The 15,845-nt window shown below is 31.0% G+C and overlaps 1 protein-coding gene and 1 non-coding gene across 6 annotated transcripts in view; both read left to right on the forward strand.

Annotated features, from left to right (window-relative positions):
• LOC105252451 (cytospin-A) overlaps nucleotides 1–15,845 on the forward strand; it is a 65,081-nt gene that overhangs the window by 12,240 nt on the left and 36,996 nt on the right. For 3 of the 5 annotated variants that reach the window (XM_011259811.3, XM_011259857.3, XM_011259829.3), the window contains one exon: nucleotides 12,644–12,741. In XM_011259811.3, the coding sequence (XP_011258113.1) occupies nucleotides 12,644–12,741 (98 nt within the window). Of the gene's footprint in view, nucleotides 1–2,020; nucleotides 2,171–9,345; nucleotides 9,517–12,643; nucleotides 12,742–15,845 lie in introns of those variants that run through there. The other 2 variants (XM_025406834.1, XM_011259821.3) reach the window with 2 other exon arrangements.
• Trnac-gca lies at nucleotides 13,838–13,909 on the forward strand. Its single transcript has one exon. It is a non-coding gene; the product is annotated as a tRNA-Cys (tRNA).

The following is a 15,845-nucleotide window of genomic DNA, read 5'->3' on the forward strand; positions in this document are numbered from 1 at the left end:
TTATAGCTATTTTCAGAATATTGAGAATTTAATGAAAATTGTACAGAATGTCCTTACATATGTTTAGAATCTTCAGTACAATTTTTAAATCGATTCACTAAAGCGTTCACAAGTTATAAGGATTTTAATTTGCACCGAATTAACATGTGTTCTTATGGGAATCGTATAACCACCTCGATTAAAATGATAAAAACACGTGGAAATAATATTCAGAATTTGTTTAAAATTTGCAAAAGTGTAATTTAGATACAGAGGAAATATTTGGTCAAATAATATTATACAAGTACTAACTGGTTAAAAAGATATTAAATATAATTGAATGAAATTAGCCATGTATCTGACACAAGGCGAAATTCTCTGCCAAAAGTTAATCATTTTGATTAAGGATGTTTTGTAGCTATTTTCAAAATATTGAGAATTTAATAAAATTGTACAAAATGTCCTTACATATGTTTAGAATCTTCAGTATAATTTTTAAATCGATTTACTAAAGCGTTTACAAATTATAAGGATTTTAATTTGCACCGAATTAACATGTGTTCTTATGGGAAACGTATAACCACGTCGATTCAAATGACAAAAACACATGGAAATAATTTTTAAAATTTGTTTAAAATTTGCAAAAGTTTAAATGCAGAGGAAATATTTGGTCAAATAATATTATACAAGTACTAACTGGTTAAAAAGATATTAAATATAATTCAATGAAGTTACCCATGTATCTGTCACAAGGCGAAATTCTCTGCCAAAAGTTAATAATTTCGGAATATTTCAGTAAAAACGCAATAAATATTAAAAAATACATTTCTGCGCTGTAGCTAAGATCAAATTGTAATATTGCACACAATTTATCATACTCAAAATACACTAAAAGAGGATATATTTTATTTTGTCTCGTCAATATTGATTTTCAGCTATTTTTTGCTGGGATTGTCCATATAAAACATTCTTAACGTAGACCAAGATCGCATGAAAAATTACGACTCCACTCGGTTCCATAAGAAATTGTTATAGTTTGCGCTATTAAAAGCATTAAGTTCTTGGAATTCTTGTTTAAGGTTTCGCGAAAAAAATGAGATATTTAAGTTTATATACCCTGTGTAAAATTTGTGAAATTGTCCAAATGCTACTTAAACGGCGGCAATTTCTCATAACATTCATCAACGCTGATTAAATGATGTATCATCGGTTATCTCGAGGGGCAATGATGACGGAAGCGTTGCTCTTGGAACACTAGATCGTAATTTGGTGGAATGCGGGTATAATTTGACAGAAATGTGTGCGTTGAGAAAGAGGCTGGATAGGCTTGATAGGCTTGATTTACAACATTTTTTGTACGAGAAATGTATATATATATATATATATATATATATATATATATATATATATTTGAAAAATGAGAAAGCTACATATACACACATAGAAACTTCTGAAAGCTACATATTATATCAGAAGATTCTAATGTATTCTGATGTATATTATACATGATGCAAATAAAAAATATATTATGTTAATTTAATTAAAATTTAATTAAAATAAAAAATATATTGTGTTAATTTAATTAAAATTTTTTCTAATCCTTTGACAAATAAAAAAATTACGTCATGTATAATATACATCACATCTCTCATTTTTAATAGGATATTATTAGTCCACATACTAAATTGATCGGATACGATTCACCTTGTTTCATGAAATATTTATTCCCTCGATTGAAAATACGTGCTTTCGTTCCGCCGAATATCCCGACAATTATCCTTACAATTAATTAATTAATTAATTGCCAGCGAAACGCATCGCGATGATAATGATCGAGTACCCGCTGTGCAGCGGCACGAGGAAAGTCCGAGTGATTGAGAGCGCGAAAAGGACCACGAGTAGGGAGTCACTTCGTAAGAGGGAAAAAGGGAGAGAGAGAGAGAGATATATATACTCGTGGAATAAGACCGAAAGGAACGGTGGCGGAATGGAATGGAGCATGGTATGGCAATGAGACGTGGTCAGTTCGCATTGAACTGCCGAATCGGACGCGTCTCGACGCGTTTCCTCGCGAGAGGATCCGCGATTTATCGCGCGGATTTTTGCCGATCTTCGATCTCGTCTTTCCTCTTCGAACAACAGACTGCTGACGTTCGCGGGAAACGAAAGAATTGAAGATACCTATGTACAGGTGCGCCCCTCACGCGATTCCTCTCACGTCGATTTCCGTGATTTGCATGCCGACGACGACGCATACCGTACGACGAGCGTCTAAAAATCGGGATCGAGATCTTACGAACCGACTATTTCCTCCAAGTAACAGTGCGTATGTGCGTGTCTGTTTTTTTGTTTACGTTTCGAGCGAAGGAAATCGTCTCGGCGAGAGACGTAAATTGGATTAAGAACCGCATGATGCGATAAGGTATCGAGTAGTAGAGCTTCCGCGATCCCGTTGGTGTAATAAAGCTTAATTAGCAACGTACATATGTATGTGAATAACGCTTAAATCCTTATGATAAGGTTTTTACGGAGATTTATAAAATTAAAGTTTATAATGATAAAACAAAAAAAAATATACATAATACGGAATTAAAATTAATATCATGTTTTTGTTTTCAGTTATGACATAATGCATTTGTGAAGTCGATAAAATAAAAAGATATTAAATTTAAGGATGCTTTGTATGTACAATCTCAGCAAAAAGTAGCTGAAAATCAATATTGACGAATATATCCACCTTTGGTGTATTTTGAGTCTGAGAAATTGTGGAATATTTTAATTTGTGGAATATTTTAATTTGATTTTATTGTTAGCTACAGTGCAGAGATGTATTTTTTAATATTTATTGCGCTTTTACTGAAATATTCCGAATTTTGTTAATCGAAATGATTAACTTTTGGCAGAGAATTTCGCCTTGTGACAGATACATGGCTAACTTCATTGAATTATATTTAATATCTTTTTAACCGGTTAGTACTTGTATAATATTATTTGATCAAATATTTCCTCTGTATCTAAACTTTTGCAAATTTTAAACAAATTCTGAATATTATTTCCATGTGTTTTTGTCATTTGAATCGACGTGGTTATACGTTTCCCATAAGAACACATGTTAATTCGATGCAAATTAAAATCCTTATAACTTGTGAACGCTTTCGTGACTCGAATTAAAAATTATGCAGAAGATTCTAAACATATGTAAGGACATTCTGTACAATTCTCATTAAATTCTCAATATTTTGAAAATAGCTACAAAACATCCTTAATTGAAATAATTAACTTTTGGCAGAGAATTTCACCTTGTGACAGATACATGACTAACTTCATTGAATTATATTTAATATCTTTTTAACCAGTTAGTACTTGTATAATATTATTTGATCAAATATTTTCTCTGTATCTGAACTACACTTTTGCAACTTTTAAACAAATTCTGAATATTATTTCCATGTGTTTTTGTCATTTGAGTCGACGTGGTTATACGTTTCCCATAAGAACATATATTAATTCGATGCAAATTAAAATCCTTATGACTTGTGAACGCTTTAGTGAATCGATTAAAAAATTGTACTAAAGATTCTAAACTTAAGCACATTCTGTACAATTTTTATTAAATTCTCAATATATTTAAAAGAGGTACGAAACATCCTTAAAGACCGGGATCACAGCTTCGTCATTCATTTTATAATTTTCCTTCGAATGCACGTAACGGTACAAGTGTAATACTGTGGTAACGAAGAAGTAAACATTACTGTCCTATCTGTTACATCCTACACACAAAGCGTATTTAAATTTAATCCTGTGTATCCTTCATAAATCGAATATTCATTTTTTTTAATTAACAAAATATTTTTAAGAATGAAAAATACATTACTCATATTTTATTGATATAACTGTATGTGTATTTATATGTGAAAAAATTCGTTATTTACCGCACAATTTAAAATATTTGCATTTATAGAAAATACGTAAAGCTTGCCAAAATGTTGCAAGTGCGAAAAAACATTTAAATCGGTAAAATGAATCTTGTGCATTTTGACGTTTACAATTCTGATATACGGTGTACGCTTTATACAGCCAAAATCGGTCATTTATATTTCAATTTCTGTAAAAAATTCATCGACATCCTCACTGCAATATTAATTTTTTTTTATTAACAAAATATTTTTAAAAATGAAAAATACATTACTCATATTTTATTAATATAAGTGTGTGTGTGTGTATTTATATGTGAAAAAAATCCGTTGTTTACTGCAGAATTTAAAATATTTGCACTTACAGAAAATACGTAAAACTTGCCAAAATCTTGTGCATTTTGACGTTTACAATTCTCATATACGGTGTACGCTTTATACAGCCAAATCGGCCATTTATATTTGAATTTCTGTAAAAAATTCATCGACATCCTCGCTGCAAAACGCACCTCGGCTGTCTCTCCATACATAGTCACGCGATCCGCCGCGCGTAGCGAGATATCGTCGTTCGCGGGATCGAACTCGTCACGTGTCATCGCTCGCGACACGTGCCGATGCACTCGCGCGACGATCTGCGTCCCGGTTCGACGCGACGAATCATCGGGATGCGAAATCTAGCGGCGCGTATGCTCCGCTTTTATAATAAACGCGCGCACCTGTCGCGTGAAATAATGATTTTGAGAACGAAGGCAACTCGTTGAAGACGATAAAGATTAGCGATTCGCTCATATGGGTGAGAAGCGTGGCTCGCAGCTGAAGGTAACTTTAGAATCGTGCACGACCCACATGTGCGGTTCTAAAGCTTCTTTCACGCTATCATGAAAATCATTCTAGTGAAGCGAAAAAAGTAGGAAAACACGCAAGAAATAGAATCAGAAGTATAATAAGAAATATAAGACGCATCTGTGAAATAGGACGTTTAGATTGAAGATGTTTCAATAAATTAATAATGAATTATTAAATTATTAAATTATTTTATTAGAAATTTATATGAAAAAATTTTAGATTTTTTTTACTATATGTTTCCACCTTTTAATTACATGATTCAAGTATATTTCTTCATAAATATAAGTGTATTTGGTGTTTTATATCCACTTTTTTGTTTATATGCATACTTCTCATTTTTTGATATTAATTAACGATAAAAATAGTATCAATCGAATGTATATCCAACGAAAGGAGAAAATGCCCGAGGAGAACTATTTCTTTCACGTGTCTCATGTAGAACCAGCGTAACACTCGTTTCGCTGTTATTGCCGCTGTTGCCGGCAAAGTGTAGGCAAAGTGTAGGCAAAAGACCTATCGCCGCCACGCCCTGCGGCTAAAAGCGAAAAACGTTGAGCGACGACGTTGACTCGTGTCATTATTGATAACGCGAGCAATAACCATTATCTCTGATGCATCTCCGACGATTTTGTTCGCGAATTGTGACGCGATGAAATTCTTGAATATTTTTCGCTCAGACATGCTCTGAATTTTTACATTGTTTAAATTTTCCTGAATTTTCCTACATTTCGGTATTTTTCTGGAATCGTCTAAATTTTCAAAATTATATTATCTTCATTTTATGAACCACTGAAATTTTTTAATTTTTGAGAATTTTTGAAATTTTTTGATTTTTTTCTAGGTCCTTAAGGATGCTTTGTATGTACAATCCGAGCAAAAAGTAGCTGAAATCAATATTGACGAATATATCTACTTTTGGTGTATTTTGAGTAAGAAATTGTGTGGAATATTACAATTTGATCAGAGATGTATTTTTTAATACTTATTGCGATTTTACTGAAATATTCCGAATTTTGTTAATCGAAATGATTAACTTTTGGCAAAGAATTACGCCTTGTGACAGATACATGGCTAATTTCATTGAATTGTATTTAATATTTTTTTAACCAGTATTTGTATAATATTATTTGACCAAATATTTCCTCTGTATCTAAACTTTTGCAAATTTTGAACAAATTCTGAATATTATTTCCATGTGTTTTTGTCATTTGAATCGATGTGGTTATACGTTTTCCATAAGAACACATGTTAATTCGATACAAATTAAAATCCTTATAACTTGTAAACGCTTTAGTGAATCGATTTAAACATATGTGAGGACATTCTGTACAATTTTCATTAAATTCTCAATATTTTGAAAATAGGTACGAAACATCCTTCATTTTGATCCATGCAATCTTTCACCTATTTTCCATATTTTCATTTTACGAGAAAAAAAGAATGAAAAATAAATGTATCACAAAACGATGAAATAATAATATTCATCCTTCTGCAGATATTGACAATTCTCTTTCGTAGCGCGTGATATCGATGATATCATAATTAAAATGGTATTAATTTTTATTGCATTATCGCGAATGATCATAATGCATATATAACATCATAAATATCAGCAAGTGTACGATAATATTTACTCATCCCGTTATTATTGTACCGCGGTGTACAGCGGTACTTTTTTGGCACTTACTTCGTGCTCCAGCTCGATGTCTACCAATTTTTTCGCGATCATGAACGGATCGTCATTGAGAGGCAATGATCCGTTCCGTAGGAATTCCAATTCCCGCGCTCGTGTCGTTGAGAGGAACACGCGACGCGGTCGCCTAAGTAGGCAGTACATGTCGTATACGGGGTGTCGCATAGGAATTTCCCGAGGAAAATCCATTTCCACGATCATTCATTTATGTTTCGAGAATTGCAAATTTTTTCGTTTGCAAATTACCAATTATAACGTAGGTAAAATCGTAAGTGTGATAGCAATAATTGCAGTAAAAATTATTTCCCAAAAAAATTTTCGAAGTTTTAGCGTTAGAATAAAATTCTAATAATATTTAATTGTCTTTGAACAATCTCGGAATATCGTGAATATCATATGTTAATATCTTTATGTTAACAATTATATATATTAGGGAAGAGTTTATGTTATGCGAATATGTTACTTACGTACATCGCTAAATATGTGTGCATGTCTATCTTACTGAAATTGATCCTTGAATCGAAATCTGAAAGAAAGATCGAGGGAAACGGGAATTGATAAGATCGATATTCCAAGGACGCGAGGAGTCCGGAGATGCCGCAATTCGCGATACGAGAATTGCAAGGATGTAACAGTCCCGGGATGTTGTGCAACCTAGAATCCGTGATCCGAGAATATAACGGTTCGAGAATGATACGATTTCTGGTTTCGAAAAACCGTGCCGAGAATGCAGCGATTCAGAAAATTCCATTCCGTACGAATAACAGTTTAAACCCGAAAATAATTCGATTTACGCTGGTATAATAAGTTTTAGATCATTCGCATCACGATTCGGGGGTATAATTATACTTTAATACTATTTATCAATATTATCAATATTATTTTTACTCCCATCAACAATAAGTGGCTATATTTATAATAAAATTAATAATTAATTAAGAGAGAAATAATTAAGGATGTTTTGTATCTATTTTCAAAATATTGAGAATTTAATGAAAATTGTACAGAATGTCCTTACATTTGTTTAAATCGATTCACTAAAGCATTCACAAGTTATAAGGATTTTAATTTGCACCGAATTAACATGTGTTCTTATGGAAAACGTATAACCATGTCGATTCAAATGATAAAGACACATGGAAATAATATTCAGAATTTGTTTAAAATTTGCAAAAGTGTAGTTTAGATACAGAGGAAATATTTGGTCAAATAATATTATACAAGTATTAACTGGTTAAAAAGATATTAAATATAATTCAATGAAGTTAGCTATGTATCTGTCACAAGACGAAATTCTTTGCAGAAGTTAATAATTTCGATTAACAAAATTCGGAATATTTCAGTAAAAACACAATAAATATGAAAAAATACACTCTACACTATAGCTAAGATCAAATTGTAATATTCCACATAATTTTTTACTCAAAATACACCAAAAGTGGATATTCGTCAATATTGATTTTCAGTTACTTTTTGCTGGGATTGTACATACAAAGCATCCTTAAACGATGATGAATGACGTATCAAAGGCAAATTAATTTGTTCAAGATCGAGAGAAATAAAATGATGAATGTCGTATCAAAGACAAATTAATTTTTTTTTCTTTCCTGATCTCGATTTTTCGATCGAAGACGCCGGTAAATTCGAGACACCCCGTATACACTTCGAGTATTCTACAGCGAGAGAGACAGAGTGAGAAAGAGAAAGAGGGTACGGATGCAGGGTAGTACTTATGCACGTATGTACAGAGCGTAGTTACGTACCGGGCGTGCATCTTTATTATTGGTCGAGAGAACCCGGTACGTGCGTCCGAGGTTCGATGAACCTTCGCAAGGTACGCATGTGTACGGACGTATGGCCTTCCGATCGCCTGGTGTTGTGGTATCCGCGGCGGTTAAAAATCCTGCTACACGAAACCGCTGTGTTTTTCGCGGGACCAATAACGCTCGCGGTCGACGACGATCGGATTGATCGGTGTCGAAAAGGGGTTTCTTAGGTGTCAAAAATAGAACCTATATTCCAATAATGTGGGAACGCTATAAGAAATACCGAATTTCGGATTATTTTTCGTAACTCTTGATTAAATATCTATCCTTGATGAAGATTATTTATATCAATGAGAAAATTATAAATAAAATGTGATTATTATCTTGCAAAGATCTTAGGATAAATCGAAATCTCCGTTCACGATGTGAAATAGAAGTCGTAAAAAATGTATCACTAAGATATATAAATAAGATATAATATTTAAAAATACCATAATCGAGATTCGAATGAAGATTAATTATATCGATGAGAAAATTGATAATAAAAAAAGGTTCTGATTATTATCTTTTTATTATATTATTTTTATAATGCAAACATCTTGGGATAAATGAAAATCTCTGTTCGGTGCGAAATAGAAGTTACGAAAAATATATCACTTGAATAAATTATAAATACTTGAAAGCGATACTCTAGACTTGAATGATGCTCGTGACATAATTGTTCGTACACAATGTTAGATTTTCAATAATCGAGTAGACGTCTCGTTACACACGTTTGCGAGTGCACGTTGAGTTACCTAGATATTTTCTAGCTTATCGCAAACGACTTAATTCTTATCTTGCCGGTTCGAATTCCGCCAGTCTTCGGTCGAGCTTCCTCAGGTGTCGCAGTGTCGGTAAAACGGCACGAAATTTACGCTTGCTACGACATAATATTTCGCACGTTTCTCACCTGCTCGAATTTGTGTCAAACATATTGTTTCTGACAAATCGGCGAACGATTCCCGATGTTATGCTCAGAAAATCGCGCTCTAACGGTTCATGCGGATTCGACGACACGTATTTTTTTTCCTGATGTTTTCATTTACGTGGAGATGATTTTTTGAAAAATATGGAAAAAATTAAATTTGATTTTCTTGCGTCTGTAGTGATGCGTGAATCGATGACAGTTTAATGGGTGTGGAAAAGACAGACATTTTTTCATGCATAATGTGAGACGAATGTGTGCATAAAGTGTGTAAGACAGTGATTTAATGTGCAATTTTGTCTATTACTCAAAATGATTCGGCAATTTTTAGATGCACTGAGTGGGAATTCGGTAATATTTTACACATTTATATATCGCATATGTTTGTACATATCTCTTTTAGATGTCAATATGCACTCCCGCAAACATAACATTGTGTGCCAGAAATATTCTTTAGATATATTTATTCTTTAGATACCTGATTATATTGCTTTCAAAGATACAATTACGTGCTGACTAATAAGACATCAAGTTTATTTATCATGTGATATACAATATGTAATGATATATAAAGAGAAAGAGAGATAAGATACAGATAAAGTAATGGCTCACAATCTCATTCATTGAAGGTTTTAGCCAAGAAGTCATAGGAATCCCTTTAAAGAAAACATCTATGCAATATTATACAATTTTGTGAATATGCCAAATTAAGTATATCCTTTGCGATTATTGCTAAACATTTGAATTTTCTTAAAGATAATGTAACAATCTAATTTTTATCTTATCTAAATGAAAAGAGTATAAAATGATTAATAAAATTAAATCTATTTCATTTTTTCGTGCAACATCGTGAAAATTAAAGGGGATATATTTTTTAAAAATTCATTTAATACATCCAATTACATTAATCATACTTTATAATGAGGAATAAAAATCGATTATTATTGAAAATAATAATACATATAATTACTAAAAAATTATGTGTATCTTAAATTGTCATATTAATTTTTTTTAAATTATAAAGAATCAACAGTTATTAAAAATTACAAATAAAAACGGCTACAAATTAATTTATATAATGTGATAATTAATTTTAATTTCACCTAAGGAATAAAAATATAGGAAATAAAAATAACTTGTCATTAATCATAACAGAATCTTACCACGTAATATTATTAAGATACAGTTATACATGTTAGATTATACATGTAATATAATACATCCAATTACATTAATCATACTTTATAAAATGAGGAATAAAAATCGATTATTATTGAAAATATAATTACTAAAAGATTATGTGCATCTTAAATTATCATATTAATTTTTTTTTTAAATTATAAAGAGTCAGCAGTTATTAAAAATTACAAATAAAAGCGGCTACAAATTAATTTATATAATGTGATAATTAATTTTCATACACCTAAGAATAAAAATATAGATAATAAAAACTTGTCATTAATCATAACAGAATCTTATCGTGTAATATTATTAAGATAGAGTTATACATATTAGATTATATATGTAATATTTTCAAAATGTGACAACTGTTACACATGTTTCCAACTCGAGACGAGATTTATCACCATTATGACGTTCGATTACTTATTCAGCCATCATGATATAAATCATAGTCGAATCAGAGCGTCACGTTAATTGGCGCGGCTACCAATAATTATTTGAATTTTTGTTTAACACTCGTCTAGGATAATTACACGTGTGTCGCACGTGCATGCGCATTGATTATCGCGAAAGAGAAACAAGTTGAACTCGTGCGAAAGTATCGGCGATTCGGCTCGACGATCCCGCTTTTTATTACAAAATCGCATCCGCTCGATAATCAGGTACTATACAACATATATACGTGCAAATAAAATACTCTCCCTCCCTCCCATGATTTAATTGTCCCTTTATCGCGGTGCAATGCACGCAAAATAGAGCGGAATAGAGAGCGTCTTAATATGTTTCTGCAAAAATCTCCTTCCTGATTGTTTATTTCTGCGGAAGATAATTTCCACGATCTATCTCTCTTTCTTTTGTGAGGATATTATCGCGAAGATTGCGTTATCTGCACGAGCAACATTTTTTAAATCACGTTCTTGTTGGGTATCTCTTCGAGAAAATCAATCGTAAAATCTCCAAGTCTTTTTTATTATTAAATTTCTATTTTCGATAATTAAAATATTTGTTTCACTTTTTATTACGTTTTATTCACATTATAAATATTTCTCATACATAAAAATACACATTTCTACGCTTATTAAAACCAAGCATTGCATTCAGAAAATTTTATCTCTTTAAAATCAATTTTACGTAACTGAATGTGTGAATTTAATTATCAAGTTTTATTTGTATCGTGTACTGTATCTCTTACTGTGTTGTAGAATTTCTTAATAAAAGATATTAAGGATGTTTTATATGTACAATCCAAGCAAAAAGTAATTGACAATCAATATTGACGAATATATCCACTTTTGGTGTATTTTGAGTATGAGAAATTGCGTGGAATTTTAATTTGATCATATTGTTAGCTACAGTGCAGAGATGTATTTTTTAATATTTATTGCGCTTTTACTGAAATATTCCGAATTTTGTTAATCGAAATGATTAATTTTTGGAAGAGAACTTCGCCTTGTAACAGATACATGGCTATCTTCATTGAATTATATTTAATATCTTTTTAACCAGATACTTGTATAATACTATTTGATCAAATATTTCCTCTGTATCTAAACTATATTTTTGTAAATTTTAAACAAGTTCTGAATATTATTTTCATGTGTTTTTGCCATTTGAATCGACGTGATTGTACGTTTCCCATAAGAACACATATTAATTCGGTGCAAATTAAAATCCTTATAACTTGTGAACGTTTTAGTGAATCGATTTAAAAATTGTACTGAAGATTCTAAACATATGTAAGGACATTCTGTACAATTTTCATGAAATTCTCAATATTTTGATAATATTTTGATAATAGCTACAAAACATCCTTAATCGAAATGATTAACTTTTGGCAGAGAATTTCGCCTTGTGACATGGCTAATTTCATTGAATTATATTTAATATTTTTTTAACCAGTACTTGTGTAATATTATTTGACCAAATATTTCCTCTGTATCTAAACTACACTTTTGCAAATTTTAAACAAAGTCTGAATATTATTTCCGTGTTTTTGTCATTTGAATAGACGTGGTTATACGTTTCCCATAAGAACACATGTTAATTCGGTGCAAATTAAAATCCTTATAACTTGTGAACGCTTTAGTGAATCGATTAAAAAATTGTACTGAAGATTCTAAACATATGTAAGGACATTCTGTACAATTTTCATTAAATTCTCAATATTTTGAAAATAGGTAAAACATCCTTAATAAAATTTATTAGGGCTTAATATGTAATTGTACACGGTTCGAGTGTTTTGCATTACAAAGTAACTTATAAATAGATACTCATTAAAAAACATCGTTCTTTTCAGACTCGAAGCGGGATGTCCGTGGGTTCGGGCGGGCGGGCACCGTTTAAACGGACCACACAAAGTACTCTATCGATTACGAAAAAATCCAGCGAAAAACAGTAAGTGCACAGAAATTACATAAGAATTATAAAAATTAAAAATTGCTTGGTGAATCAACGGATAATTTAGTATAAAAATATATATTATTAGCAGATAATTATCAAATACACACCGCATATATATATTATAACTTTCAATATATATGTATATTTGCATAATAAATACATATTGCATTATACAATAAATTGTGTGTGACACAAATAATAAATTGGATTTCTTTAAATTTTTTATAATTTTTGAAAAAGAATAAATTAAAATCTAGATACGACAAGCAACTTTTGTATGCATTTTCATATGCAACTTATTTATATACGCATTTAATGTGTGAGAGAATATTATTATTTTAACGTTTTACAAAATGTGTTAACAGAATGATAATTATATGACGCGATTTCTACAGAATCCTGCTGTATCGATCTCGTGTATTAACCGGTTCTTAATAGTGAACGAGACGCGATGCAGAGGACGCCGGCGTGCAATTTTATCGTCGTAGCAATAAGAGTGTTCATTATCGTAATTGTAATATACGCGACATAGTAACACGGTGTTCTGGTACGTCGTGAATCGGGAAACCGGTTATTTTTCCAAGAAATCCGTTATCCACCTGCCACTGCACAGATGACTTTTAATTTTTGCTTCTGGGAATTTTACATCACGATTCGACAAACCGTCTGGTGCTCAATTTTCGTCGACAAATTTTACTATTCAATGCGCGGGAAAATGATCTTTAATTACATATATTAATTGCAAAATATTTAGGCTGGTATTAAAAATGAAATATTGGAAATATATACACGCATCATTTTTGAGAAAATATAAAAGTATAAAATTTACAGATTTTATAATGAAAGGTATGTTAAAGTTTTTTTGAGATCATGTTTTACAATGAAATTTTATTGTAATAATATTATTAAATCAAATTTCTGAATTCTTATCATTGTAAAATGTTTTTTTCCTCTTTTCTACTTTATATATACACATTACATGTCTACTCATTGATTTAAGATAACGCTAATTCTTTAAACATTTATTTATAAAATTTCATTGTGTCTATTAAAGTTCTGAAAACCGTTATTTAAAGAAAGAGGTTTCATCGGGGATATAGCTCAGTGGTAGAGCATTCGACTGCAGATCGAGAGGTCCCCGGTTCAAACCCGGGTGTCCCCTTCTCTTCTTTTTATTTTATTCAATGGCTCTTCATAATTATTTTTTTATTCATTTTCGTTTATCATGTTTATCTTTGATCCAATTTTGAAATATTATTAAGAAACCAATTATTTTTTTTTATATTTTCTTATATTAATCTTTGTTTTACTTTCAAAAATCAGCAAGATGGTTCATAGTGAAAAAATTATTAAACAGTTTTATTATTTTCTTACGTTTTTATTTTTGCGATAAGTTATTAGTAAAGTAGAAAATCTCGCGCCAAGTAAATACTAAATGAATCATTCTATGAAAGTTACGTACATATAAACTTCTTTGTGAAAGATATTATCGTGCAACTTTATTGGATTAATAATAAGTAGGCAGACGGGGTGTGTCACATTTCTCTTGGTAATACCATGTTAACGCAACATAACGCTTTCGCGTACAGATAGTTATTGGACGTTCTCGTATAAATTTACATCATGTTTTATCACTTAAAATCCAATTCTCGAAGACGAGAGAGCGAACGTCACGTAACGGAGATAAACGAGTGCATGCACGTGTTGTGAGCCGGTCTGGACGACCGTCCTCTAGAAAACTTGCTCTCCTAGCTATGATATTTATCACACACAAGCCGGAAAACGCGCACGTAACTCTTAACACAAATGTACAAGAGCGATGATTCAGTCTCACATACTTTTCTTGATTTATATAATAATCAAAATACACACATATACACGCGATGAAAAAGCAGAGCTTTTATACAGGGTGAGTCATTTTAATCAATACACTCGAATATCTCGAAAACAGCACTCTTCAGAAAGAAATGTTTCAAACAAAAATTGTAGGGTGTGAAGGGGGACATAAGATGGTAGCATTGGTTTGACCTTGGAAAGTCATTTGAAGGTCACATAAAAGTCACCTTCAATTTCTTAAATTGAACCCACTATTTTTCATTACATATTCTTGTAGCTTATCTCGAGAGCTTTCCAAAACACTACAGACAAATGTTTTTTCATTAAGTACTTTTTGAGTTATAAGGCTTCAAAGTTTGCAGTACTTCGATATAAAATGCAAAATATCTCGTAAAATATTTAGTTTTCGGTAGTCTTACCCTAATACTTTTATGCACAGGATAATGAGACAAAACTATTGGTGCAAAGAAAACATATGATTGTTTATAATAAAAAATGTGTAATTTGCAATGCACTTTTTGTTATAAACAATCATGCGTTTTCTTTGTACCAATAGTTTTGTCTCATTATCCTGTGCATAAAAGTATTAGGGTAAGACTACCGAAAACTAAATATTTTACGAGATATTTTGCATTTTATATCGAAGTACTGCAAACTTTGAAGCCTTATAACTCAAAAAGTACTTAATGAAAAAACATTTGTCTGTAGTGTTTTGGAAAGCTCTCGAGATAAGCTACAAGAATATGTAATGAAAAATAGTGGGTTCAATTTAAGAAATTGAAGGTGACTTTTATGTGACCTTCAAATGACTTTCCAAGGTCAAACCAATGCTACCATCTTATGTCCCCCTTCACACCCTACAATTTTTGTTTGAAACATTTCTTTCTGAAGAGTGCTGTTTTCGAGATATTCGAGTGTATTGATTAAAATGACTCACCCTGTATATTGAAAATTAGAAGGAAAATTAAAATATTAATTTTCGCAAAAATTTAATTCTTTAATAAACAATATCATAACATGAAATTATATAGTAAATGATTGTTTATTAAAAAATTAAATTTTTGCATACATTAATATTTTAATATATATATATTTATATAATAATAAAAATACACATATATACACGCGATGAAAAAGCAGAGCTTATCTTTTATATATTGAAAATTAGAAGGAAAATTAAAATATTAATTTACGCAAAAATTTAATTCTTTAATAAGCAATATATCATGAAATTATATAGTAAATGATTGTTTATTAAAAAA

This window comes from Camponotus floridanus, unplaced genomic scaffold (assembly GCF_003227725.1).
Source record: "Camponotus floridanus strain SB8 unplaced genomic scaffold, Cflo_v7.5 scaffold157, whole genome shotgun sequence".
Taxonomy (NCBI): Eukaryota; Metazoa; Arthropoda; class Insecta; order Hymenoptera; family Formicidae; genus Camponotus; species Camponotus floridanus.